This window comes from Podarcis tiliguerta (assembly GCF_965153285.1).
Source record: "Podarcis tiliguerta genome assembly, chromosome: 7".
Taxonomy (NCBI): Eukaryota; Metazoa; Chordata; class Lepidosauria; order Squamata; family Lacertidae; genus Podarcis; species Podarcis tiliguerta.
In genome coordinates, this window is record NC_139540.1 from 77,134,945 (window position 1) to 77,161,624 (window position 26,680).

Sequence of the window (26,680 nt, forward strand, 5' to 3'; positions counted from 1 at the left end):
AGATGGCAACAGCCCTGCAGAGTTAAGAATGTTCATATTACCAAATAACAACTACTACTACATTCAGGTGAGTTCTGAGTAGCTTGGAAGAATGTAAATTCTTGCAGGACTCAAAACATAAAACTTGCACGTATTAAATCAAGTATATTTGCAGGAACATTTGAGAGCCACTTCTTCCTTCCAAGACAGATGGTAGTTTCTTAAATTTGATGAAGCAGTCTGTCAGATTGCCCTGTGGCAGCAGAGGGTAGCTGGATGGGCAACCACAGGAGGGGCTGAGCAGAAATGTGAAGAACTGATTAAGATTTGAAAAATGAAAAAAACAAAATTGACAACATTCACAGACGTCTTACCTGTAGCAAACTAGAGTTTGCAATTTGAGAAAACCAGCAAACTGGCTTGCACTTGCACACAAATCCCATGATGATCCTGGAAGTTGTGAAGAAGGGAGGGAGACTAGAGTACATGAGGCCAGAGGCCCTTAGGGGCTTGTTCACAGAGCACCCTTTTACTAAGATTAATAGCAGTTTGGGGGGGAATCAGCTCTGCTACTCCTGCTCCACCATTCTATGAATGTCTTTTTATGTCTCTTTGGATGCTAATGTTTCCAGGAGTGCCACATATAATCTTACTACACGTTTCCTCTTTCATAAGCAGTGGGAGACACAAACATGTCCCTCTTTTGTAAAACAAATACTCTCCTCTTCCCACCTAGACCTGCTTCAATATAACATGAAGGGCATCATGCCAATAATGCTGGATTGGGGCTAGCATGTTGAAATACTTGGGAAGTAAACAAGGCTTAAGTATCTTGCAGATGTGATCATTAACCAAGTCAGCATCTTTTCAAGATTATTAATTACTAACTTGCTGATCCTACAAAAACAGGAAACATGTCATCTTATTTCCCCTAAAGTAAATCACCTGCACTCTAAAGCAATTAATCCATTTCTTTATGAGAGTGAAGGTCTGAATCAGCTGACTCAAGACAGCCTTGTGCAAGTTCAAAGTTGAATATATATTGAGCTGGTGATGTCAAAGGAATAAACATGACGTTTAGAAGACATCTGAAGACAGCCAGTGTAGTGTAGTGGTTAAGAGCAATAGACTCGTAAACTGGTGAGCTGGGTTCTCTTCCCCGCTCCTCCACATGCAGCTGCTGGGTGACCTTGGGCTAGTCACACTTCTCTGAAGTCTCTCAGCCCCACTCACCTCACAGAGTGTTTGTTGTGGGGGAGGAAGGGAAAGGAGAATGTTAGCCGCTTTGAGACTCCTTCACAATTTCATGAACATAAAGGACACTACTACAGGTAGCATATTATTAACTTTAAAAATCTGTACTTTATGTCAGATAATGTTATGTTATTCCACATTAAGTCCTGATTTAAGGTTTCTTTAGCGGACGGAAATCTGCAACTCCAACCATATCTTCCTTGCGTGACCTAAATTACAAGAAAACGTATTACTTTTCATTATTAATGCCCAAAGAAACTTAATTTCAGTTTACATTCATTCTGTGGTACTGCCTCTCATCCCATTTGGATGCAATTCTAACATGAAAACATTTGCATAAAATAAGAGGAACTCACGGTAATATTTTCAGGGATATTTCTATTCCACAAGCTAGATCCCAAATCTCTATATGTATGTACCTTCTTGTTTAAATCGTGTACATCATCCATAAGCTAGGATACCACCATTATAATATAACAGCCAAAATAATATATTAATATTACCCTATTAATAAGGTGGGTTATAGTGTAGTGAACTGTTAAGGTCGTATCATATCCAGCCTTTACTAAAAGAAAGTGTGTATTTGGAGGTGAAAAGTAGTTTGAATATATTTCTCTAAGCATGGCCATCCCCATAATTATATGCTAGATACCACAATACTGCATAGATGTAATAGTCTAACATCTTGACCCATTGCAAATGTAACGGCCTGCCCCTGGGCTGACACATGGACTCAATTTTCTCTGACATGAGTTTAGAAACTTCCACTATTTTAGATTAACTGTGTGCGGCTTGCCATGTCATCCAAATCCAGACAAACTGGTTAATCTGAACTACAGCTAGGGGAAATGAGCCAACTTCAAGCCATAGTTTGTGAAGCTGGCTTGTTTTCACTAACCATAGTTAAAATTAACCACACAAGAGTTTGGACCACGTGCTACGCTATGGTTAATCTAAAAGGGAAGCAGGAGGGCTGGAGAAGGGCAGCAACTCAAGCTTCTGCTTTGTGTTAGAAGGCTCCAGGTTCAATTCCTGGCATACCTAAGGAGGGAAAGACTCCCTGCCTGAAGTGTTTGAGAGCCAAAGCCAATCAGTATAGACAATACTAGATGGCCCAGTAGGACCCATCTTTCTATGAACCTAAGCTTCCAGTGTCCTAATTATCGCCATGCTGAAGGAGTGGATAGGGTGCAGGGAACATACACAAGTATGGGGGAGGCTAGGCACATTTTCATTACACTGAACCACTGCTTACTGTTAGATCTGACTGCAGCCAGTTTCCTAATCTCTTAACCATGGTTAAAAGATCAGGATGAAGGCTTGTTTTCTCCTCTTGACTGCCATATTAATCGGCTTATCCTTTCATTTTTCAGCCTAAAGTACTGAGTAGAATTACGTTTGCAGCAAGCCTAACCGTAACTGACTTTAAACAGAATTTGAAACTGGTTTGCAAGCTAGGATTAAAGGTAACCATGGTTAGCATAAGCCTCAGTGCAGATTAGTATTTTCCACTCTAATTTAATTCTCATTTTAAAACAAGCAAATATTATTAATATTTTTAAAACTTTTTATTGCTGTTTTAATTTTTCTTTCGGTAACCAAATTCTCAACTCAACTGTACAAACTACATTGTAAGAAGCTGCAAGAAGCAGCTACAGGGGAAACTTCAAAGAGCAATTCTCCTTCAAAACTGGTGAAAAAATAATATGTTAATCTGCTCGTGAAAACCATAGCTTCAGAAGAACAAATAAAAAGAGCCTGCTTGACTAAAAACAAGTTCCAAGCCAAATCTGGATTGTATTACATTCAGACATCCAATTAATACTTACACTTGTTCTTTAAGAGCCTTGAGGAATTTCTCAGTAGATTCCTCCGTTATCTCCTCATCTAAGCTAGCCAAGTAGCTATAGATAAATGCAAAAGTGTCATATGGAATGCGGGCTGCTCCACCTTCTGGATCATTTGTAAGAATTTCACAGGCATGTTTCATAGAACTGAGTAAGGACTGAAAAAGATAAAAGACAAGCCTACGTTAGCAGTCATGCGCTACAATAAAGTGAAGCGATGAAAGTACAGAGTGATCTGTGCATAGCCACTGCAAGAGGCACATCAAACACCAATGATATATTAGCAAAAAGTATGGAAATTGTGTAGAAATTATCATGTGTGATGATGCTGCATGTTTCTAATTTATTGCATCTGCCAGGAAGTCATGGCTAATTACACAGAGATGTGAAGGAAACTGCACAGAAGCATGTGCCATCACCAGGCTGTAACAATCTACTAGGATTCACATGCTTTTTTCTACATGTTTTCTGATTAATGCATTCATAAAATCTGAAGCACTCCTAAAAGGTGTAATCCTAAAATGTGATAGGTAATCTGTTTATAAGCCAAAAAAGAAACTCAGTATAACATTTTAAAAAAAAAGAATGCCATCCAGTACAACTAAACAGGCATAATTGAATGGCACCATGGAATGAATCTGCAATTCAGGTACATATTACTCCTAATTTCTGCTATGACATGTTCTCTTAACTTCTACTTAAACTGAAAATTTCAGATAAGTTGCTCTTGGTGAATATTAGGAACCAAATAAATGATACTGTTAAGGAAGAAACATGTCACCTCTGTAATGAATGATGAATGTGAAACTGTTTCCAAATTTTGAAAAGCAGATTTACAAAATTTAAAAGTTGAAAAACTGTGAGCTAAGGCATGTCTCAAAATCCAGAGAGAGAGAGAGAGAGAGAGAGAGAGAACATAAATATAGGAATCTTGATCTTTCAAAATTCTAAACACTGCAAACAGGTACACATTATGTTTGACAGGCCTACATACCCCACCAAGAGCACTACATGCAAGGGCAAAGAACTTCATCCATTCCACTCCTTCTGCAAAATTGTCCAGTCGAAGAAGGTTGCGGAGCTGTTCCATTGGCAAGCACAAGTTTTTCCACTTTCTCTGAAGGTCCGATATTTCCACAGTTTCCTTTTCAGAGAGCTTTAAAAACACATGTACATCATAAATAAACCATAAGAAAACAGCATGAAAAGTTAAGTTACCTCTAAAGAACATTCATTTTAGATGTTTAAATCATTTTAAAATCTATACAGTGTTTTCCCTAGGTTGCCAGCTGTTTTTTAAAAAAATTCTAAAGATGTTTCATAGGAATACTGAGGACACATTTTGCAAAAACTTTTACCTGTTTATGCAAAATTTTAAGGAGTCCTGGAGTCAGACCAGTGTCATTTTTCTGTGTGGCTACTGGCCTTTCAAGACGGTCCTTCACAGGAAGAGGCTCTCCATTTGACAAAGCATAGAAATACCTATGATAGCACAAATGCAAAAATATGGTTCAGGTCAAATAAATAAATATTCAAAATCAGTACATGAATTTAAAGGTCAAATGGGTATAACAGTGGCTCAATAGGCCCTTTCAGTGAGAAAAAGCCATTTCCTGTTAGGGTGGAAGGGAGTAGGGAGACTTTTCCTCCCGTAATGCAGGGAAATGTGGATTTAAAATCACATGGGATGAGGCCTTGCAGGTGGAAAACTACTAATGGTAAAACAACTACCGGTAAGTATCTCTCTCTGCCACAATTCTGCTACCCATTGGGAAACATTTTTTTCTCATTCTTAGAGGTTGTTCAGCTGTCATTGCACACCAATGCATTAATGTTGTTTCGGCCAAAATGCTCAAGAATGCCAATTTGATTTGAGTGGACTGCCATTTCTCCATCCTCAGGAACCGTCTTTTTTTTCAACTCACTGTTTTTAATTATCATTTTGTCTAAGCGAGACAGTAACACTCATGAGCCAAACCTGCCAAATTGGCTCATAACCTGCTAAACTGAGCAGGTTTCTGTACACACAAGAGTTCCCCAGCACACCTGCATCAAGCTGGGCTGACCTCCCCTTGCATTGGGCAATGCATGGGGAGGTCAGTTCTGATTAGCACTGGGTTCAGGTGAGTGAGAGTTCTCTGCAGGAAATGTTCTTATGCACCTGGACCAAGCAAGACTGACAAAGTATAATCCTGCAGAAAGCTTCAGAAGCTCCTGATAACCAGTTGGCTGTTGGGCACTTTGGAAGTTGTGCAAGGGGGCTTTGCCTGTGCTGCCAGTTGGCCACTCCCACAGATATGCCATCCAATAGTGATTGTTATGTGAAGACTTCTGGATCGGGGCCATTAGTTTCAGTTTTCTACTCACGCATAAGACCACTGAAGTACATCACGCGGTTGGGTCCTGATAGCAGCCTTGGTAAATTGTTTCATAATATCTGGCAGTTCAGGAGGAACATGGATCTGCTGCGCACAGAACATAACATCTGGAACAGGCATGGTTGTACTAGGTCCAAAACCAGAAAGCTAAGAGAACTAAAAAGAACATTATTCCTAAACAGATGACCCTCAGGACCCCTTCCAACTATACAATTCTGTGAAGCTATTTCAAGCTGTCTTACTTTGGATAATGAAGATTTACCTGGATAACTCAAAAGACATGTACTGGCCTTGCCACACCGCCTGATCTTCTTGAACATGGCAGCATCGCTGTTTGTTGATCCTCCCTCCCTGGTCAAATTTCCCCACACATACGTAACAATTTCCCTTTCCAGAGCATTTCCTTCAGATTTGTTCTCAGCGCAAAATTTGTATATTGCAGCATCAATACTAACACAAAAAGGGACCAAAAGTCACCAAAGGTCAAGAAGCATAGCTAATCAAGTAGATGCTTGTCTTAAAGGGCTGCAATCCTACATATAAAACTCAATCACGTGCCTACCTACTTGGAAGTAAATCCCACTGAGTTCAATGAGGTGTTAGGCTTGTTGCCATCATCTCTTAGGAATAAATAGTACTGAATTCACTGGGAATTACTTTCAAGCAAAGATACTGGAGGGATGCGAGTGGCGCTGTGGGTTAAACCACAGAGCCTAGGACTTGCCAATCAGAAGGTCAGTGGTTCGAATCCCCGTGACAGGGTGAGCTCCCGTTGCTCAGTCCCTGCTCCTGCCAACCTAGGAGTTCGAAAGCATGTCAAAGTGCAAGTAGATAAATAGGTACCGCTCCAGTGGGAAGGTAAACGGCTCTGGTTTGCCAGAAGCGGCTTAGTGATGCTGGCCACATGACCCAGAAACTGTACGCCAGCTCCCTTGGCCAATAAAGTGAGATGAGCGCCGCAACCCCAGAGTTGGTCACGACAGTGAGTGTCAACTACAGGAGCCTAAAGTGGACAGCTGATCCTGAAAACGTCCCTTCTTGTACATGAAAAAAATATATCTGTTCACACATCCAGCAGGCTTTTAAAAACGAGAATGTATGTGTGTAGGTTAGGACTGTTCTCTGCATCTAACATATACTGCTTTCAACAACAAAAAAGTGGCAAAAGGAGCTCACCCGTGTGCAACTGTCCACCGTACGCAAAGAGGGGGGGGGAGGGCTGTGATCGCACAGGATTAATCCTGGCCGTGCAAGAGATTCTGCACATGGGCGTAGCCAGGATTTATGTTGGGGGCGGGCAGAACCTCAGTTAGTTAAGGATTTCTATTGATTTACAGTGGTACCTCAGGTTAAGTACGTAATTTGTTCCGAAGGTCCGTACTTAACCTGAAACTGATCTTAACCTGAAGCACCACTGTAGCTAATGGGGCCTCCTGCTGCTGCCGCGCCGCCGGAGCCCGATTTCTGTTCTCATCCTGAAGCAAAGTTCTTAACCTGAAGCACTATTTCTGGGTTAGCGGAGTCTGTAACCTGAAGCGTATGTAACCTGAGGTACCACTGTATTTGATTTGGAGAAGGGTCACTGCCCCCCTGGCTACTTCCGTGCATATATATACACACACACACACACACACACACACATATATATATATATATACACCCACACACATATACCCACACACCAACAAACTGTGCCCTCAGAGTTTGGGAAAAGAGACGCCAGGATTAATACCACAATGACTTATCACAAATGGATATATGTGTGGGGATTGAAACGCCGCCCGGCAACTCGAGGAGAAGCAGCAGAAGCGGAGGCCATTTACCTCGTCGGGGCTTTTAAACCGCTCGCCCTCCCTCGCGCTCTTTCTCGAAAGGGACGAGGCGGCCCGCCGCCGCCGCTACCGTTGAGTTGCTATGGCAGCGCGCTCGCGCCTCGCCGTCTCGTAGCAACCGCGAGAACCATAGAGAAGCGCGTGTGGGTGGGTGGGGGAATGGATGTTCGGCGGAACGCCTAGAGCCACACTTGAAAAGACGCGTTCCGCGAGGACGCGAAAAGGGCGGGGGAGAAGGGGGAAAAACTCTATGGTGGAAACCCCTCAGGTGTTTCGCTGTGGGAGCTGGGATAGAAAAAGCCTTCGAGCTTCGGGCCGGAACTGCAGTCTCTGTTTATTCGACGTTCTGTGGGCGGGGACGTTGGGGACGCAGGCGCAGTGGGAAGGGAAGGGAAGGTGCGTTTATGTTGCTCAACTACCAAGGTGGGTCCTTTTTTGGGGGGTTTTGTGCATAGAAGACGCCTCAAGTCTTGTCAGAGAAAAAAGGCGGGGTATACATAATATAAATAAATTAAATATAGCATATTTTTAATAATAATAATAATAATAATAATAATAATAATAATAAAAATTTTAATTTATATCCCGCCCTCCCCAGCCGAAGCCGGGCTCAGGGCGGCTAACAACAATAAAACAGTACAAAAGTACTGCACACACTCTAAAATCATTCATTATAAAATTAAATAATGTAGTATATTATATATTCTCGAAAATGGCTTGTTTCAAAAAAAATGGGGTGCATTGGGGCGATTTCAAAAGCATCAATCAGCGCTCTCCCCATTCTTTGGAAGCAAGACAGAGATTCAAGCAATTGTTCCCATTTTCAGTACTGCTTTGATCTTTAAGAAGGGCCAGCTTTTTGTTTTAAAAAGTAAAGCATATTATAGGATCATAGAACTGTTGAGTTGGAAGGGACCCTGAGGATCATCTATTCTAATCCAACCTCCTGCAATGCAGAATAATCATTATTCCAATTATTATTGGAACTGAACATTGTACTTTGATGTGTGTAATCTTCACATTCATGGTGTCCACAGCAGTGACTTGTAACAAGAGATTCACACTTTTAAGGATCCCAAAACGGTGCCAGAGTTGGGTGGCTAAGGAGAGATTACTGGAGCAAGCCTATGACAGGGCACATAAGTTTCCGCACCTCGTAAATCCTGGTTTGCCTTTCAGCTGTCGCTTTTAGGTATGGAATTCTTTGAGGTGCTCACAAAACTCATCCATCCACAAGGATCCTTTGCTTCAAAGAATGGAAAAACTCCAAGCAGAGAAAGGGAGACATAGGCAGGTGTCTCCACTGAAACTAATGGGGACGGCTACTTGCACAGAAGAGACCTGTATTCAGTCAGAATGCAGTGTGTCTCAAAACTAATCTCTACAGCCTTGAAGACTGGAAGAACTCGCTCAGACACTCCATGCACCAGGTACTGAATAATGTTCTCGTGGCACCACAAAAAGTTACCATCCTACTAGCACTTGTAATATATGTATGTAGCTGAACAGCTTAATCTGAACACTGTTTTGTTCCTACAGTATTACCTTATATTTTGATTTACTGATGTCAATCCCATGCCATTGTTTATGGTTATATAAAACCCCCCTGCAAATATCACCTTCCTTTGGCAAGTATTCTTGGGCTTGCAAACTTGGGCTTTTCTTCTTTTTCATTTTAAAGTACGTTTCTAGTCCTTGGAGGCAACAGCGAAACATATAGGAAATGGGTGGTGAGATATGGATCGCGAGTATGAAGCACCCCACATACTTCCTTTCCCATTACTAATAGAAGCACAATATATAAACTTGGAGTAAGGGCACTTAATTTGTGTAATTGATACAAGTAAACAGAATCCAGTTTCATATTGGCAGCCTTTAGTTCTACCCGCTCCACTCCCTTTAGAACAGAATACACACAGCTCTGCTTTGTGCTGCAATAAGATAGCAAGTGTCAAGGCTTTTTCTTAATAAACTTTAATAATCTTTGCAGATCAGGTTGTCCGGGATAAAAACAAAAATTACAAGATACTGCATTTCTGCAAAATGCTACAGGAAAAAGCACAGCATCGCTGGCAATATCCCAGTGGTAAGACTGCTTGGATATTAAAAACAAAAACAAAGACCATCAATGACAGATAATTGTGCAACCAAACACATGTATTACCAGAAAATGCAGTATTGGGGGGTAAAATATGCTTCTGTACAGAAAAGTACACCATTATAAATATTGAAATGTGTAATATTTGCATGTCCCAGAGGATCAGGCACAAAAGACTCAAAATTAAGATCTTTGTACAGTGAATTAGAAGTGTTTTTGGCCATCTCTCATTACTATGCTCTTTTTATTTGGAATTTTGTGAAATATTTATTTAGAAATAAACCTCAAGTGTATCAACACATTTTATAGCCCAGAATGTCTAAAATGAGGTAATGCTGCAAAATACCAAAGATGGACCTCTTGTTAGATAGTCCAATTGGTTAGTCCAGTTCCACTTCTATTACACAATTCTACTATTCTACTGGGCATGAGCGTAGATTGTCAGAAATCTTGACTCCAACCACCACCTCTGCCCCCCAAACATGGAACCAGAACAGCTCTCGACATATTTCTGCTTTTTTTTTTCAAGCACAAAGACATATCCTGAAGACAGTAGACAAATTCCTTGGTAATCTATTCAGTACACATAATTAAATATACATGATGTTCAAGGACACAGTCCTGAGTGGCCACACAACTGCATAGCATTAATGTTTCTCAATACAATAAACCTAAATCAATTTCTCACTGTTTTTGAATAGGATGTTGTGTGTTTTAAGCACACAACTGAACTGTACTTAAAGCTTCGGCATAGTTCCATTTCTCTGTCTCAGAACTATTTACATTAAAAATGCATGTCTACCTGCAGAAAATAAGTACACGTATAAAAATATGAGAATTGGTGAACTTGATTGGGGGGGCCTCTTCCTTAGCGCTATCACTGTAAAGATCAGCTCTTTATTTTATTTTTGGTTCTCTTTCTGCTGCTGTTAATACTATAAAGGTTTTCTCCCATAGAATCTAATAATTTCCCCCCAAAACCTCTAGCATTACTGCCATGCAAAATTAATGCTAACCATTTCTAGAATTACAGATGTTCATTTTTAATATGATATGGTATAAAGTCCATAGTACAAATTGCAACTTTGGTTGTAAGAAGGTTTCAGGCCACTCAAGAAAAAAGGAAGGTCTTTCATAGCATGTTCCAGCCTTTATGTTCTCTGTGCTCTTGAATAAACTTGTCAGATAACCTTCTGCACTATTCTCTAGAGAGTAAATAAATCCTTGTAAGCATTTAAACTGTATAGCTTCAAAGATGTAAAAAGGAAATATTGGCTTATGCATTGGAAATGCATTCTTCCACAAACCTCTCAATTAGCAGATTTAAGTATTCCTGCCACTTAGCTCTAATGAACTTTGATTTAAGTGCTTAGAAATTCATTAAAATTCTGTCTTTCAGTGCCAAGGAATTAATGCCTTCCAGCCAAACAAGCAATGCCAAAACTGCTTGAAGGAGAAAAATTCATCTTGATTTCCCAGTTACTGTACAATATTATAAACTTACACATGGAAAAAGATAATCAGGCAATAGAAAATTTACATCAGCTTTGATGTTATATAAAATGATAAAAAAAATGAAGCTTATGTGTTCTTGCCACAGCCACTTCACTGCTGACTGTCATGGTCATTTTGTTTTTATATTGATGAGCCCCCAGCTTTGCAAAAATTACATTTGGGAAATGGCCAGAGCCGCCATAAAAATGCAACTGTTTTCTTTCTTCTTCTTTTTTTAAAAAAGTGTCTTGCCTCTTGCAGTATTGCTTTGTGGCACATATGTCAACAGAACAGCAGTCCAAAACAAAGTGGCAACTAGATTTAATAAATTAATATTCTTTTAAAGATGTACAATGAACATTCATTTTTTAATTCAGGGTATTAGGGTATTGCTATTTACACATTTACAGATCTCAGCGCTGATAACTTCAGAAGTTGCAGGTAAAAGGTGCACAGCCTTGACTGCTTTCTGAACGCCATGAAAAAAGTAAGCCAAAATTAAAAGATAAAAACCCAGCTGAGAGGATTGTTGGGAAAGACACCCAAAGAATGAAGACCAGTCAATGAAAAAGGACACAAAGGCAAGGGAAGATCAAGTAATTCCATGTGAGCGTTTCTATTCTTGTGAAGACTGAGGGGGTGGGGCTGGTGTCCCTTGTTTTCCAGTTTTCCTTTCGTAATTCACAAGTCGCTGCCCAACAAGGTACCTATGATTTAAAAAACAAACAAACACACCATGCTGTTAAAAAAAAAAATAGTGGGCAGAGTAAATGGGGAAGTATTTTATTTAAAATACTTCGCTGATGGAAAATTTGCTTGCAGTCATTAAGATCCCGATATGTATAGTAGTATGTAAAAATATAGAATGCATTTTTAAAGCTTATATAAAAGGAATGGACATTCAAAGTACAGAAAGTTACAAATATTTTTATTCTGAACACCCCTTTGCAAATTCCAAATGGCCAGGCAATGGGAGGAGGCAGGCAACGGCATACCAACACGAATCGCTTCACAGAATTTCTGGTTTTCAAGAAAAGCTTTCAGCGTTTCCAGCGGCAGTGACATTATCATCTCTATTTAGTCTCAAAGCACAGTAAATCTGATCCAGTAATCTGTCACCTCACTGTTCATCCCAGATGCTTCAGAAAAGGTTTAAAATATCACTTTCACAATGCTCCAAAATCTATCCATCACTTCTAGCTTCCTAAAACTTTAGCATACTAGTATTACAGCCCCAAAACTGATGAACTTTACTAATATAGGTACTCACTTGTCATTTTTAATGTGTTCATAAAGGCGCTTGAACTGACGGACCTGGAAAGATAAGATCCCCATCAAAACCACCACCATGAGCAGAAAAGGATAAATTCGACGTTGCACTAGGTTTTGCATTTCAGGAGTGACACCTGCAAGAAAGTTAACAAGAGCAAATGAGCTAAAAGTTAAAATAAAGGCTTTGCATTTCAAATATTGGAACAGGAGCAACCAACAAGCAAAACTCTACTAATATCAACCTCTTGATTCTTGCCTTTCATCCCACAAAGAGATACTACCATATGTTGCAAGGCATGTCTCTGTGCTTTGGGTGTTCAGTGGCTGCTGGTTTATGTGAACAGAGAAGATTTTTTCCTGAAACCTCTTCTGCTTACTGGTATTCAGATTTTTGTCAGCAAATAGGCTGCCAGAGTATCAGAACATTCCTGTCTTTGCAAAGTTGAATTCATAGAAGCTGGAGCTAATAAAATTTTGGCCTGTTTAATATCCAGTTTCATGTTTGGTTTATTACTGTGTCACACACCCCACATATTCTGTAGGAACAACCATATTTTATAATGGAAGCTCAGAACATGAACACATTTGTTGTTGCTCAATAAGTCATTCTCCACTGCGCCCTAGAAAGTTATTGCCACATACAGAACCAAGTATGTAATGCAGTGTTTTCTGGGGAAGGACACATTGCTTATCTACAAGGAGAAGCCACTGACTACAGCCACACTGCAAACGCTGTCTTCCAACTAGTATTTGTAATTTAGTTGTATGATTCACCTGAACAGCTCTGAAATGGAGGATTCGAAATACAAATAATTCTGAAACAATAATTCAATCTTGAATGCTGCAGCCATGTTTTTATTTGAGTGATTGTAAGCTCATTATGCATGGGATGCGGGTGGCGCTGTGTGTTAAACCACAGAGCCTAGGATTTGCCGATCAGAAGGTCGCGGTTCGAATCCCCGCAACGGGGTGAGCTCCCGTTGCTCGGTCCCTGCTCCTGCCAACCTAGCAGTTTGAAAGCATGTCAAAGTGCAAGTAGATAAATAGGTACTGCTCCAGCGGGAAGGTTCAGGCAGCCCTGTTCAGGGAAGTTTTTAATCTGTAATATTTTACTGTATTTTTTGTTTCTATGGAAGCCGCCCAGAGTGGCTGGGGAAACCCAGCCAGATGGGCGGGGTACAAATAATAAATTATTATTATTATTATTATTATTAAGGTAAATGGCGTTTCTGTGTGCTGCTCTGGTTCGCCAGAAGCGGCTTAGTCGTGCTGGCCACATGACCCGGAAGCTGTATGCCGGCTCCCTCGGCCAGTAAAGCGAGATGAGCACCGCAACCCCAGAGTCGGCCACGACTGGACTTAATGGTCAGGGGTCCCTTTACCTTTAAGCTCATTATATCCTAGATATGCCATATTTTTCTGTGTTTCCACCAAATTTTTTAAGTTTAAAATTGTGGGTCGTCTTATATATGCAATGTTTAAAATATTTCTTTCTTAATTTGGGGCTCAAAAAATAGAGGTCTTATACATGGGGGCATCTTATAGATGGAAAAATATGGTACTTCCAAGGTGACAAATGACAGTGGGTGGAATTCAACATCACACTCTTCCAATTCTTCCATCTGCCCAAGCATTTCAGCTTGCCAGATGGAACAATCTCCCTTCTCCTCCCCTCATGTGTGGTTCAGGGGTTCTCCTGACACCACCACCCCAAGCCAATTTCAGAAATGCACAGGGTGAGGTGGAAAGGAGCCCAGTTGCACAAGCGGAAGCCCATGTGCAGAGCTTCCACCAACGCTGCTGGTTTGGTGAATCCCACTCATTAGGTCTTTCTACTAAGTAAGGTAAAGGTAAAGGGACCCCTGACCATTAGGTCCAGTTGTGACCGACTCTGGGGTTGCGGCGCTCATCTCGCTTTATTGGCCGAGGGAGCCGGCGTACCGCTTCCAGGTCATGTGGCCAGCAGGACTAAGCCGCTTCTGGCAAACCAGAGCAGCGCACGGAAACGCCGTTTACCTTCCCGCCGGAGAAGTACCTATTTATCTACTTGCACTCTGAGGTGCTTTCGAACTGCTAGGTTGGCAGGTTGACCTTCTGATCGGCAAGTCCTAGGCTCTGTGGTTTAACCCACAGCGCCACCTGCGTCCCTTCTAAGTAGGGCTGCCCAATATTGCATTGTCACGGAACTCTAAAATACTAGCTATTTCGTGGTAGTAGCCCTACTCCCCATCTGATTGTCGTTTGTGTATTTTGTACAATTTCTTCTGTATAAATATTCACATATTTAATAGGCTATCTTTGTTTACCTGAAATGATTCTTTTTAGGGTGATATTTTAGCCACCACCTTCAAATTTAGTACATACTTCTATTTCATTTTTAATGACCTAGAAACAAAAGCTGGGAATCTCTAAATTTCCGCTAAAGCCTACCAGCTGCTAAACAGCTTCAGGATCTATGTGCGGGCCAAAACTATGTAACTCTCCAAATGATGTAACATGTTTTCACTGAAGCTAGCAAACAAAATACTTCTTGAACCTTTGGGCAAGATACAGAATGTGGTAAATGAAGTACAGCTACCGAATAGACATGCTTGACAGAACACTCATATGACATTCTAACAAAACATTCCCCCCGATTCGTATCTTAAGCTGGGACCCACACAATGAAATCTGTATGCCCATCTGCACTTACCTAGTAAAGGTACAATACCAGAAGCTATGATGTAAGGTACACAAAGAGAAAGCAACAGAACTGAGATAACAGGCGCTGCAAGCTTCCGTATTATAAAGTGTAAGTCAATATTCCTTATTCCATTTGCATAAACCTGAAAAAATAAGACCACAGTCAAGATGCATGAAGGATGGCTGCCCGGGAAGCAGATTTGGGAAGGAGAGGGAGAGGTTTTGTTGCGCAGGCAGAAACCTCTGTGCAAATGGGACAACCTGGTTGGACACAACCCATTATTGATGTCCTAATAATCAAGATCATTTTTTCTCCCAATATATAGAAATAAAAATATACAGTAATTAAACGAAAAGCTCAACACAGATAGAAACCCAAAATTGGGGGAGTGGGGACACCTGGAAACAGAGTATGTGTTAGGTGCTGCCTCTGCCACATGACCCGGAAGTGTCTCCGGACAGCGCAGGCCCCCGGCCTCTTGAGTGAGATGGGCGCACAACCCTAGAGTCTGTCAAGACTGGCCCGTACGGGCAGGGGTACCTTACCTTTACATTTAAGGAAGAAGTAAACAGAATAAACCAGGGATAAGGGACCTAGAGTCCTCCAGATGTTATTAGACTCCAATTCCCATCAGCCACAGCCAACATAGCCAAAATGTCAGGGACGGTGCAAGTTGCAGACCAACAAGCTCTGAAAGGCCACAGGTTCCCTAGTATGGGCAATTTAATGGTCTGTATGTTTTGTTTGCCTCCCTTGCACCAAAGAAGCAGTTCTTACCTGTTCAATAACAGTTTTCAGCCACCACTGAGGGCCCATCAGAGTTATGGCAGCAATTATTTTGGCATGCAGAACACCAAGAGCCCAGTCCTAAGTCAAAACGAAAATGATTATTATTTCTATACCATCGTCAATATGCACAGTGATTGTAGAGTAAAAGTGGGCAGGCTCTTACATACACACCCAAAACTGTTGCCTATAATTTGCTAATGTAGGGAATTTGCTAATATAAAGGAAGGGGAGGAAAATAGATGCAGGGACATATATGAAATGAACGTGTGTTATTTTCATCACGCATATTTAGAGTTAAGTTACAAATATGAATGTCGCTTGATTTTATGTATATCACCTTAAATACTTTTTTTTGCGAAAAAGCAGGGAATATATAAAATTAGCCCTATGTTCGCTTTCAGTTTGCTTTCAGTTACAATGAAGCTCACAGTTCTAAGGCCACATTCATTAGTTTAATTTCCTGCAAAAGACAACAGTTGGAACTATTGAAGTTTTATTCATTCATTCATTTCCCTGCCTTTTTCCCTGGCGGAGCTGAGAAGCCTAATTTCTACAACAGCACTCAAAACAAAAAGTACAGAGCTAACCTGCCATGGGTAGAATAGCGGTGTCTGGTCCAGGGGAACTCTCAAAGGAGCAACAATAACCAGCTCAAACAAAAGTCCAAGCAAAAGTGGAACTACACCTGCCAGCAATATAGCAACTATTAATGTCTTCATTATCTAAAAAGTAAAAAAAAGAGAGAGAAAACTTAATTTAGTGACACTTCAAAACCGTGTGCCTGTACTTACACAACATCACTATAAAACGGTGTGCAAAGAGAAACAAATACACAGAACCAGATTTAGAAAAGATTTAGTGGGTCCCCTCTGGAGCAGTAATTTCTAAGGCAGCTGCCTCTGACAAAATATATCAGAGAAAGCGAAGAGAGTAATGAAGCTAAGGAAGTCTACTTTCCTTCAGCTGGCACATATGAATGAGAGCTCACTAGGGTTCATACCCGGGGTCAGTTGTCAATGCTACAACTCTCCCCCAAAGTGAAGGCAAAGTAAGGACGTTTGTGCTACCGTGTGCTGAGTGAGGTTCAGCACTAATAAAGGTAAAAGTACCTCTGCCCGTACGGGCCAGTCTTGACAGACTCTAGGGTTGTGCGCCCATCTCACTTAAGAGGCCGGGGGCCAGTGCTGTCCGGAGACACTTCCGGGTCACGTGGCCAGCGTGACATTGCTGCTCTGGCGAGCCAGAGCCACACACGGAAACACCGTTTACCTTCCCGCTAGTAAGCGGTCCCTATTTATCTACTTGCACCCGGGAGTGCTTTCAAACTGCTAGGTTGGCAGGCACTGGGACCGAACAACGGGAGCGCACCCCGCCGCGGGGATTCGAACCGCCAACCTTTCGATTGGCAAGTCCTAGGCGCTGAGGCTTTTACCCACAGCGCCATCCGCGTCCCTTCGTTCAGCACTAATACTCTTTGCCAAATTCTCCACTCTAGCTTATGCTCAGAGGACAAGAGTTCAAAGGCAGGTTTGAGAGACCTAGGCTCTCTCCTTCGATAAATTAAAGAGTGGCTCTGGTCATTCATTACCCTCCAGCCTTGGTTGCCCAGATCTGGTGAATAACTGAAGGCCATGAAGTCTATGGCAGTTTGGGGGGGGGGGGGAAATGCTACAAATAATTATTTCTTTGATTTCCTCTTTCTAGAGAAGGCCCATAGTGGAGGAAACATATTTGTCACCGTTGCTTCTTGAATAGTTAGACAAACACTCCCTCCACCTCAATTAAGTGCTTCCCGAAACTTTTAAAAAATGCATTTTTTCAGATGACTTACCATGAGGGACCATTCCTTAACTTTCTGAAAAATCACTTGGCGGCCCTGCGGCATCCAAGCAACAAGCACCGTCACCGCCCGAATGGTAAGCCAGCAAACATAGAGCCCACAAGCAGCTGTGTACAGTTCATGGATTTTGGCGGTCCCTGTCCAAAAGGACATCAGCCAACGGCCAGCGAATACTAAAACCAGAAACATTAATGAATATTTAAAAGAAACACACACTGCCAGACAGCCATAAAATGATATGGGCCCAGGGAACTCATAAGCAAAGTAGCTTCAGAGTTTTCTCGCACTCAATTGCAGCCCCCAGTGGTGGATGACAACCGCTTTTGAACAGAGGACAGTTTAAAAAGCAATTCGTAATATTGAATGGGAACTACTTGTTCAAAGAAAGTAAAGTAAAAAGTTACATTACGTTTTCACAAGCTGATTACATCCCAGACACTAATTTGAATAGATCCAATTTTGTTTTAACCCCAGTATTAAATTTATTAACCACCTTGCACAAAGAAAAACCAAGTTCACTAAAATCCGCAAAGCATTTGCCCCACTTTTCAGGAGCTAACAGAAGTCAGGTCAAAAACAATCCCTGCTTTAAGTTCACCCAAAGACAATGATAACTGTTAAAATGATGTGTACCAAACGAATAGTGCCTGAATTCATTTTTCTTTAGAAAAGAGATGTGGACGGTGGTTATTTGGTGCTTGCATCAGGAGATCTGGGTTCAAATTCCTGACCAGCCACAAAGCTTACTGTGTGGCCTAGGGCTAGTCACGGTGTCTCAGCCTACAGCCTCTTTCAGAGAGTTGTTGTGAAAAAGTTGGAAGGGGGGGGGGGGGCAGAGAGGAGTACCATGTATGCCACTACAAACTCTTTATAGGAACGTCAGGATAAAAATGTGAGATTTCCAGACAAAGTAGCGACACAAGTTTAGCCCCCTTAAGGTATTATTAGCCCCTGTGAAAGCTGTATATAGGAGTAAATGGCAGGGCCATGCTGAATAGCCCTATCCCCAGTATCTGCATGTACAGATATTTTGATTAAACCACCTATGGTTAGAGCAGAGGTCGGGGGCCAATCTTGGGCCACAAGGCCATTTCACTCAAACTACACCCACCTGTCAATCAGCTAATGTCACTCTGAAGGGTGGTGAGGTCAATAGATGGGTAGAGTTCCATTATGCATTGGTTGTGCCCCCCCCCCAAGTTTCCGATGGGGAACTGTCACATGCAGCCAAAAGCAGCAGGATTTAACCCTTACTCATCAGCTGTTTGGAGGGGGGAAATCCTGCTCATTTCAATCCTGCTTGGTGCTGCTTCACCACCACATTCCCTGTGGGGAGCATGTTGGTGAAGCAGATCTCTTGCCAACCAGTCAACTTTGACAGGTGGGCAGGTCCAGCAAACTGTCAAAGTTGTACTACGTGCTGGGTTGGGAGCTAAAAATTTGGCTTGGTTGTCCAAAAATTTTCCCCACCCCTGGGCTACAGGCTCATGGCAAGTGAAAGAGTTTTATCTTCTATTTAATTTTTCAGCTGTGCTACAAGATTTAAGGCACTGGGTGGTCAGGAAGCCCAATCTTACATATATTTACTTGGATTTTAAATCTGCCCATGTTAAATGGGACTTACTTCCAAGTAAATATACCTAGGACTGTAGCTTTAAATTAACTAGCTGGCCCAATAAAAAATCAAATTCACATTACATGAAGTCAGCAAGTTGAAGCAATTTCTAAAAGCTTTAAGGCGTCAACATGGTATTTTAGTAAGCACACATCGTAACAGTCAAATGTAAATATGAAAGATGCCAAAATGACCATTTACCTTCATTTTTACTGAAATAACCCTGGTCTAGATGTTGATTTATGAAAAAAGATCAGCATATTCAAAGTCCACACAACACTGTTTTCTGCATTACATTTTCCTATTTTATTTTTCCATTCAAGCAATTTAAAATTAAATAAACAAGGACATGTTAATAAGCAGCAGCAACTTGCTACTGTGAAATACATACCTGGTAACGTTAGGCAGATAAGACTTGCTATCAGTAGTGTTATACACATGAAAATGATTAACAAAAATATCTGAAAAACACAAAAATGAAGTGGAAAAATTGTAAAATCTATTTACAAAGAAAAAAAGCAATAAAAAGGACATTTGGAAGACACCTTAAAATTTAGCAATTTTATTCCAATTGTATGAGAGCCTGCAGTCAAAAGTAGAAAATATATTCATGAAATACCCTGTGTGCCTAGAAGTCACTGAAAGCATTTTGACAAAGCAACAGGCTCTGTGACTGAATTAAGTAATTAACATTTCTGGTTCTCCTAATGCCCAGATCTTAAGCATTTATTTTTTTACTCGAAAACTACTGTATGTAGTCTTCAGAGAATCATGTTAGCTTTCTCTCCATGAGATACAGAATTTTAGACCTCCACATATACATTCAACCTGGAGAGGCGGACCTCAAGGCTAACTGAACATAAAGTGGCTTCCTCTGCAACTGGGTCTGACAGCCACACACAGTGAAGGATCACACCCAATACCTACAATTACACATTTTGTTTTCAGACTGCTTCCATAATATACTTCCTGAAATAAAAGTCACACATTCCTTTTATCTTTGTTCCTTTATGTGATGCCAATAAGCCCCAGAGTGGTGGGAAGCCATTCCTTTCTGTAAGAATCGAATGGGCAAATGAAGGGAACAAGATACTGAACACTCACAAAAATACTGCCTTTAGAATTACTTGTTCCAGATATTGAAAAGAAAGGGAGAATTATTTAACTAGATACCAGTGAACTAAAGCACGTACAGTGGTATCTCTAGTTACGAACTTAATTTGTCCCGGAGGTCCGTTCTTAACCTGAAAACTGTTCTTAACTAGAGGTGTGCTTTTGCTAATGGAGCCTCTTGCTGCCGCTGCACCGCTAGCACACGATTTCCGTTCTCATCCTGGGGCAAAGTTCTCAACCCGAGGTAACTCTTCCAGGTTAGTGGAGTTTGTAACCTGAAGCGTTTGTAAGCTGAGGCGTTTCTAACTCGAGGTACCACTGTATTAATGAAGGGTTGGCTAACCTGCCCCAACATCTGATGTTGCTAGACTACAACTCCCATCATGCCTAAGTACCGACCATGTGAGCTGGGACCGATGGCTGTTGAGTCCAACATCTAGAGCAGAGCTTTCCAAACGTTTCGCGCTGGTGACACACTTTTGAGATGTGCATCATTTCGTGACACAGTACAGTGGTACCTCGGGTTACATACGCTTCAGGTTACAGACTCAGCTAACCCAGAAATAGTGCTTTAGGTTAAGAAGTTTGCTTCAGGATGAGAACAGAAACCGTCCTCTGGCAGCACGGCAGCAGCGGGAGGCCCCATTAGCTAAAGTGGTGCTTCAGGTTAAGAACAGTTTCAGGTTAAGTACGGATCTCCAGAACGAATTAAGTACTTAACCCGAGGTACCACTGTAATTCAGTTTTACAGTGGTGCCCCGCAAGATGAATGCCTCGCAAGACGGAAAACCCGCTAGACGAAAGGGTTTTCCGTTTTGGAGGTGCTTCGCAGGACAAATTTGCTATGGGCTTGCTTCGCAAGGCGAAAATGTCTTGCGATTCCTGGGGGTTTTTTCCGCTCCCCACCCCCTTTTTCTAAGGCACTAAGCTGCTAATAGCCTTTTAGCAGCTAATCCGCTAATCCCTTAAGCCTTTAATAGCCGCTAATCGCCGCTATACCGCTAATAGCGCTAATCCGCTAATGGGCTTGCTTCGCAAGACGAAAAAACCGCTAGACGAAGAGACTCACGGAACGGATCCTTTTCGTCTTGCGAGGCACCACTGTACTTGCAAACCGGAGGTTAAACTAACCCCTTTCCAGCCTCAGAAGCATTGGCAAGCTACACCTACACACTGCAGCCGACACACTAACATGTCATGACACACAGTTTGGAAAGCTCTGATCTAGAGGGCCAGAGGTCAGCCATCTCTGCTTTAAATGGACAGTTAGAACAACTCACCCTGAGTGGAAATTTTAAAGGCCGACGGTAAGGTTGAAAGCCAACAGGTCCTCCTTGTTGTAGTATGGCTTGGTGGGCTGCATGAAGACCTTCTCCCACAACTGGAATGGCATTATTATTGCGAGCAGGTTGGTTATTAGGCTGTTGGTTTGCATTGTTTTCATTCTCTTCCTGGTCTCCAAGTAAGTAAGAATGCAGATCCCTGAAAAAACATTTTTTAAAAAAAAAATTGCGAACGATCTTGGCTACCATAAATGTTCCTACTAGTATTTAATGAATGTATAGGTATGGTGATTAAAAGCACGATAATACCTCTACTTACGTGCCCCTCTTGTTATATATCCTTCGGGATACGCACACAGCAAACCCGGAAGTTTATTTCCGGGTTTCGCCGCATGCACATGCGCAGCAGCAGTCTATCGAGCCATGCACAGAACAGGCACCTCCGGTTGCGGAAACCTCAGGATCCTACCGGAGCTCTGGAACGGATCCTGTCCGCAACCAGAGGTACCACTGTAATGACACAGGAAGAAACAAAGGAGTTCCCGCCCTCAGGCTTACAATATAAAAGGTAAAAAATACAGAAACAAAAGGTAAAAGCGATGGGGAGGTCAGAAGGAAAACAAACTCAAGCACCAGTTCTTTAAGGTACAGTGGACCCTCTGGATACAAACTTAATTCGTTCCAGGGGTCCATGCGCACCCTGAAAAATCCGTATCCAGAAGCACTGCTTCTGTGCATGTGCGAGAAGCAAAACCTGGAAAAATACTTCTGGGTTTGCCGTTTTCGCAACCCAAAGTTTACGTTACTTGAGAGTAACGTAACCCGAGGGTCTACTGTACAGATCTTACAGCAGGGAGGGAAACTGTACTGGTAGCCTGATGGGATAGCCATCGATAGATGGTGAAAGAAGGAATAAAAGAGCCAAAGATAAAATAGTCCTGTTCTTCCTCTGCTTAAGCCCGATGGAATGAAGTCTTAAAATAATTAGTAGTAGTAGTAGTAGTAGTAGTAGTAGTACTTCATTAATGTTTGGGCCATAGGCCATTCACATAAAATAATTAAGATTCAGCAAATTTTAGGATCAGATGATTGTTTTCCCTCTCATCTGTATGTGTGCATGCTAAGTTTCTTCAGCAGTTGGTTAGCTTTCACACCAAGCTCTGACATCAAGCATCCTATGAACATAAATTACTAGTCATTCCTACCCTCACAGATTGCAGAAACCAGATAAAAGCCTTATTTTATCATATATCAGACTTTTGATATATATTTATGAATTTTTTTATATTGCTTCCCCCTTCCCTGCCTGAGAAAAATAGGTCCCTCAAAGTGTCATGAAGTTCCATGGAAGTGAGATTTATAATTGACATTATTGAGCACCCCCAAAAATGGACTTCCGAAGAGCAAGACACCTAGAAGAGCTTAGCCTCTTATACCTGGGGTGATCACATCGGAAGCTGCGCCCAGGCCATTTGAGGCGTTATAGGTAAGAGTAGAGAACGCAAAAAACAAAATAATTATGGTTTTTAATTAACTAAACTATTTCCCCTCTTGCATAACCATCAAACAGATAAATTTCCATTGGTACACTTATACAGAGTAGCTTTTTAAAAGGTCATCATTACAAACTTCTGAATTTTTGCTATGAACACTTATTCTGCAGTATCTAAACATTCCGTTTATATTGTCTAGTCAACAAAAAACATTAAAGGCATGTGGGTTATTTGTGCCTTATGGGTTCTCTACACTTACAGTAAGTACCCGGCAGTAACAGTCCATGCTCGTACAAGACCCTTCAACCACTGCCTTGTGTGTCCTTGTTCAAGCAAAGCTGGAAGCACCACCTGAAGCAAAAGTAGTTCTAGGGAAAGTTCACTCACAGGAGCATCACTGGGAAATAAATAAAGCAAAGATGTCATGAACAGATACCCATTACATACATATAAAACTGGTATTTTGTAAGGCATTAAACAATCTGGAGCCTAGGGCCACTATTTGTTTATATCCTACCTTTTCCTCAAGTTGGTCCCCAACCCCATTTTGTGCAGCCCCAGCAACCCACAAAGTTGCCCAATTCTTCCATCCCATTAGAGTTCCTTTCTTCCTGTTTGTTTCCTCATTTCCCCCTTGTCTTTTCCCTTTACTAGTTTCAGGGAAATGGTAAAGGACAGTATTTTATTTGAATAAAAATAAATTGATGGTTTCCCCTGGTTTTATTACTTGGAGGGAAAGGTGGTGGGGTAGCACACTGACGTCAGAAGGGCATTACTTGCTTTCCAAAACAGTAGCTATTGTATTTTTAAAATCATCTGCATACTTATTGAGAGTAACCCCAACAAACCAAGTAAGGTTTACTTCTGAGTAGGACTGGAAATTCTAATTTGACGTGGCCATAGTGAAAACTGAAACATGAAACACCATAAAAACCACCATCTGAATGCATGCCCTCAACAGAAAAAAGGTCATCCACCTGTTTTATAGCTAGGATTTTTGCCTGGTTTGAAAGCAATACTGAACTATGGTTTGCTGTTACATGCAGAAGCCTTGAGCTCTCCAAATTCTCTTCTACCACCACTGATCTGGCCATTAGGAGATCAGAAGCTATCACCTGTTTTCATCTGGTTCATCATTATGTCCAAAGTCAAAACTATGGTTAATCCTAATGGTAATTTAGAAAACAAGCTAGGATTGTAAACTACGGATTGTAAACTACGGATTGTAAACTACGGATTGTAAACAATTAAGACTAATAACAGTTTGTCCTGATTCAGACATAACAAACAGTGGCTAGTTATGTCCATGCCGGAGGAGTGGAAAGAAAGCTCACAAACCTAAGAACCATTCATGTAATGAAAAACCAAGGTTTAGCATTATGCCTGAACAAGATCATTGTATAGTTGGTATACTGGAACAAAGTTTACTGAACAAACACAGCCAATGGTTTGTTTAAAATATGCACATATGCATTTGCAGTTAAAGATCACTATGGAAGACAGAAAATATTCCAAAAATAAATTACCTGTAGAGCATTACATTATATGGAAGAAAATGAGGCAGCAGATATTTAATAATTCGTATAGGAAGCCAAAGCATGAGCAAGACGATCGACCCGAAGACAATCTGCAACAAGGAATAGACTCTGTGTTACAGCCTTAAAGTCTATTTATACACTAGCAAAATTCATGGACTAGACAATCATGAACACGTTATGGGGTTGTGCACTTCCTCCTCTGCTCTGTGCATTTTCTGTTCCTATCTGCTGCTAATCATAATTTGCCATGACACTGAAATCAGAACAATCTGGTCAGCACTGAACTTAACAGTAAGACTCAGCAACCATTTTTAAGCTATGATTTCCAATTCTTGCTGTGAACAAGTGATAACTAGCCATAGGCCACATTTGCACATCGTGCTAGGCCAAACCATAGCAGAGTGAATGTGCTGGTTCCTGAGGAGCAGATCAAAACTGGATTGTTCCTCCGTGAGGTTTTTAGGTAACAGTTAAGCAAAGGTTTGGCTTAGTGTGTTGTCCAAACCTGGCATGATGGTTAAGGCCTTTCCTCCTTATCCAAAACCTGTAACCATAGAACAAATCTTGGCCACAGATGGTGCTTAGGAAGGAGAGACCTTAACCACAATCCCTTGGCTTAACTGTTGCCCCAAGATGACCTAAAAAGCCTAAGCAAGAGCTCCTGTCTGAGAGCCAGCCCAGTAACACATTCACAGTAAGCCATACTCTAGCTTAGTATGTCTTAATTTCTGAATGCCATGGTAAACCATGGTTAGCACAAGACATGGAAGCTAGGAGAAGAGGGAGCATACTAGTTAACTGATTGTTTCTAATCTTGCAAACTATGGTTTTGATAACTCTCTGCATCAAAAAACTGTTTGGTTTTTCTTCTTTTCTTTTCAGTTTGCACAAGTTGTTCACACACCTAAGCAACATAATCTATGAATCAATAAATCAGAGCTCCATTGCAACAACCTGAAACTACATTTTTGAATTTTCTGGCTCACAAGTTACATTATGGGCCTGCTACTAATATGAGATGCCAAAGAGAAAAAGAACCGGCTAAATATAATGTATGCATTGGTACTTGGATAATTTACCTGTAGATGTGGGTTATCAAAGGGAAAAACCTATTTATGTCAAAATCTGGATACACAATTATTGGAAAATGAATCAAGAATGTTTACTATTTAGGCTGGGTTGTCACTTCTGCCTGGGATATGTACACACTAAATTTTAGACAATCTACAAAACTGAAGCCACTGGATTTATTTCTGACCCTTCTCCCAGCATCAATTTTTAGGGCAGCAAGCTGAAAAGGACTGGATATTTTGCCCCAAGAACCAAAATGTCTTGTGCCATGTCTGCTTAGAATATAATATCTTGTTGTAACAAAACATTATTCTGTGCAATTGTATGCTTCCTAGTAATCTAAGTGACCTAAAGAATAGACATTTTCCACACAAGAAGCCCCACATACTTGCTTTTAAGTAACATTTACGTTATTATCCTGTAATATGATCTACTTTTCCTTGGCACTGCTGAACAGTCTAAGCTGGTTCTTGCTGAATCATCATACTTCTGTATTTTATTGATACAAGTGAAACTTATTTCAGCAGTAAGTTACCAGCAAATACTTATAGAAAGCAAAAGAGACTTCTGGCCCCCATGGGTTGTATTCAACTAACTTTTACTCAGAATGGATTAATTGAAATTAGTTACCAAGATTTAGGCCTATTTCAATGTGTCTACTCTATGTAAACATGAACTGAATACAACCCAGTATCTTTGCATGTAGTTAGTTATTTTGTTTGCTAATAAACAGAGAAACATTTAAATTCTAAACAGAAACTGAATAGAAAAACATTAGTTGCTATAAAAATATCAACTTTTTGAAGAGAAACTGGAAACATGACTTTACCACTGATAAAATAAACCTCCTGAGATGTCTATAAATAGGCAGGTGAATCATTTCTTGAACTGGATTAAAGTCTGGATCATTTAAGTTCCTCAAAAACCAGAGGACGCCAGGTCTCAGTACCTGAAAAGAGAATATTAACATTTGAAAGAAAAATAAGTATAAGCAGGTTGATATTTGAAGGATTACAAGTTTTGACATTTCTCCCCCAATAAATTAACATTATAGAGACCTTAAAGACTCCTCATTTATGTTCAATGTGGTCTGCATGTTAA

At 41.0% G+C, this 26,680-nt stretch overlaps 2 protein-coding genes and 1 long non-coding RNA gene across 5 annotated transcripts in view; 1 reads left to right on the plus strand and 2 right to left on the minus strand.

The window, feature by feature from the left end:
* Positions 1–1,316: 1,316 nt before the first annotated feature.
* Positions 1,317–7,415, minus strand: ROPN1L (rhophilin associated tail protein 1 like). Of its 2 annotated transcripts, none has more exons than XM_083449683.1 (6): positions 7,282–7,415; positions 5,448–5,614; positions 4,439–4,562; positions 4,075–4,236; positions 3,063–3,238; positions 1,317–1,442 (listed from the first exon to the last, which is right to left on the minus strand). In XM_083449683.1, the coding sequence occupies exons 2-6, from the start codon at positions 5,576–5,578 to the stop codon at positions 1,385–1,387; spliced, it is 651 nt and encodes a 216-aa protein (XP_083305809.1). In that variant the 5' UTR covers positions 5,579–5,614; positions 7,282–7,415; the 3' UTR covers positions 1,317–1,384. The 2 variants fall into 2 exon arrangements, with proteins under 2 accessions (XP_083305809.1, XP_083305810.1); XM_083449684.1 differs by lacking the exon at positions 7,282–7,415 and adding an exon at positions 5,721–5,903.
* A 145-nt stretch (positions 7,416–7,560) lies between these two features.
* LOC310681660 lies at positions 7,561–12,272 on the plus strand. 2 transcript variants are annotated; one of them, XR_014513460.1, is made up of 3 exons: positions 7,561–7,713; positions 8,470–8,720; positions 12,179–12,272. It is a non-coding gene; the product is annotated as an uncharacterized lncRNA (long non-coding RNA). The 2 variants fall into 2 exon arrangements; XR_014513461.1 differs by lacking the exon at positions 12,179–12,272 and adding an exon at positions 11,293–11,425.
* The window catches only part of MARCHF6 (membrane associated ring-CH-type finger 6), a 42,476-nt gene continuing 25,044 nt past the window's right edge, over positions 9,249–26,680 (minus strand). Inside the window, exons 16-26 of the mRNA XM_083449346.1 lie at positions 26,409–26,528; positions 24,497–24,597; positions 23,230–23,367; positions 21,475–21,676; positions 19,473–19,542; positions 17,458–17,639; positions 16,214–16,348; positions 15,615–15,704; positions 14,847–14,979; positions 12,153–12,288; positions 9,249–11,589 (exon numbers count right to left, since the gene is read on the minus strand). Of these exons, the coding sequence (XP_083305472.1) occupies positions 11,499–11,589; positions 12,153–12,288; positions 14,847–14,979; positions 15,615–15,704; positions 16,214–16,348; positions 17,458–17,639; positions 19,473–19,542; positions 21,475–21,676; positions 23,230–23,367; positions 24,497–24,597; positions 26,409–26,528 (1,398 nt within the window). The 3' untranslated portion in view covers positions 9,249–11,498. The remainder of the gene's footprint in view (positions 11,590–12,152; positions 12,289–14,846; positions 14,980–15,614; positions 15,705–16,213; positions 16,349–17,457; positions 17,640–19,472; positions 19,543–21,474; positions 21,677–23,229; positions 23,368–24,496; positions 24,598–26,408; positions 26,529–26,680) is intronic.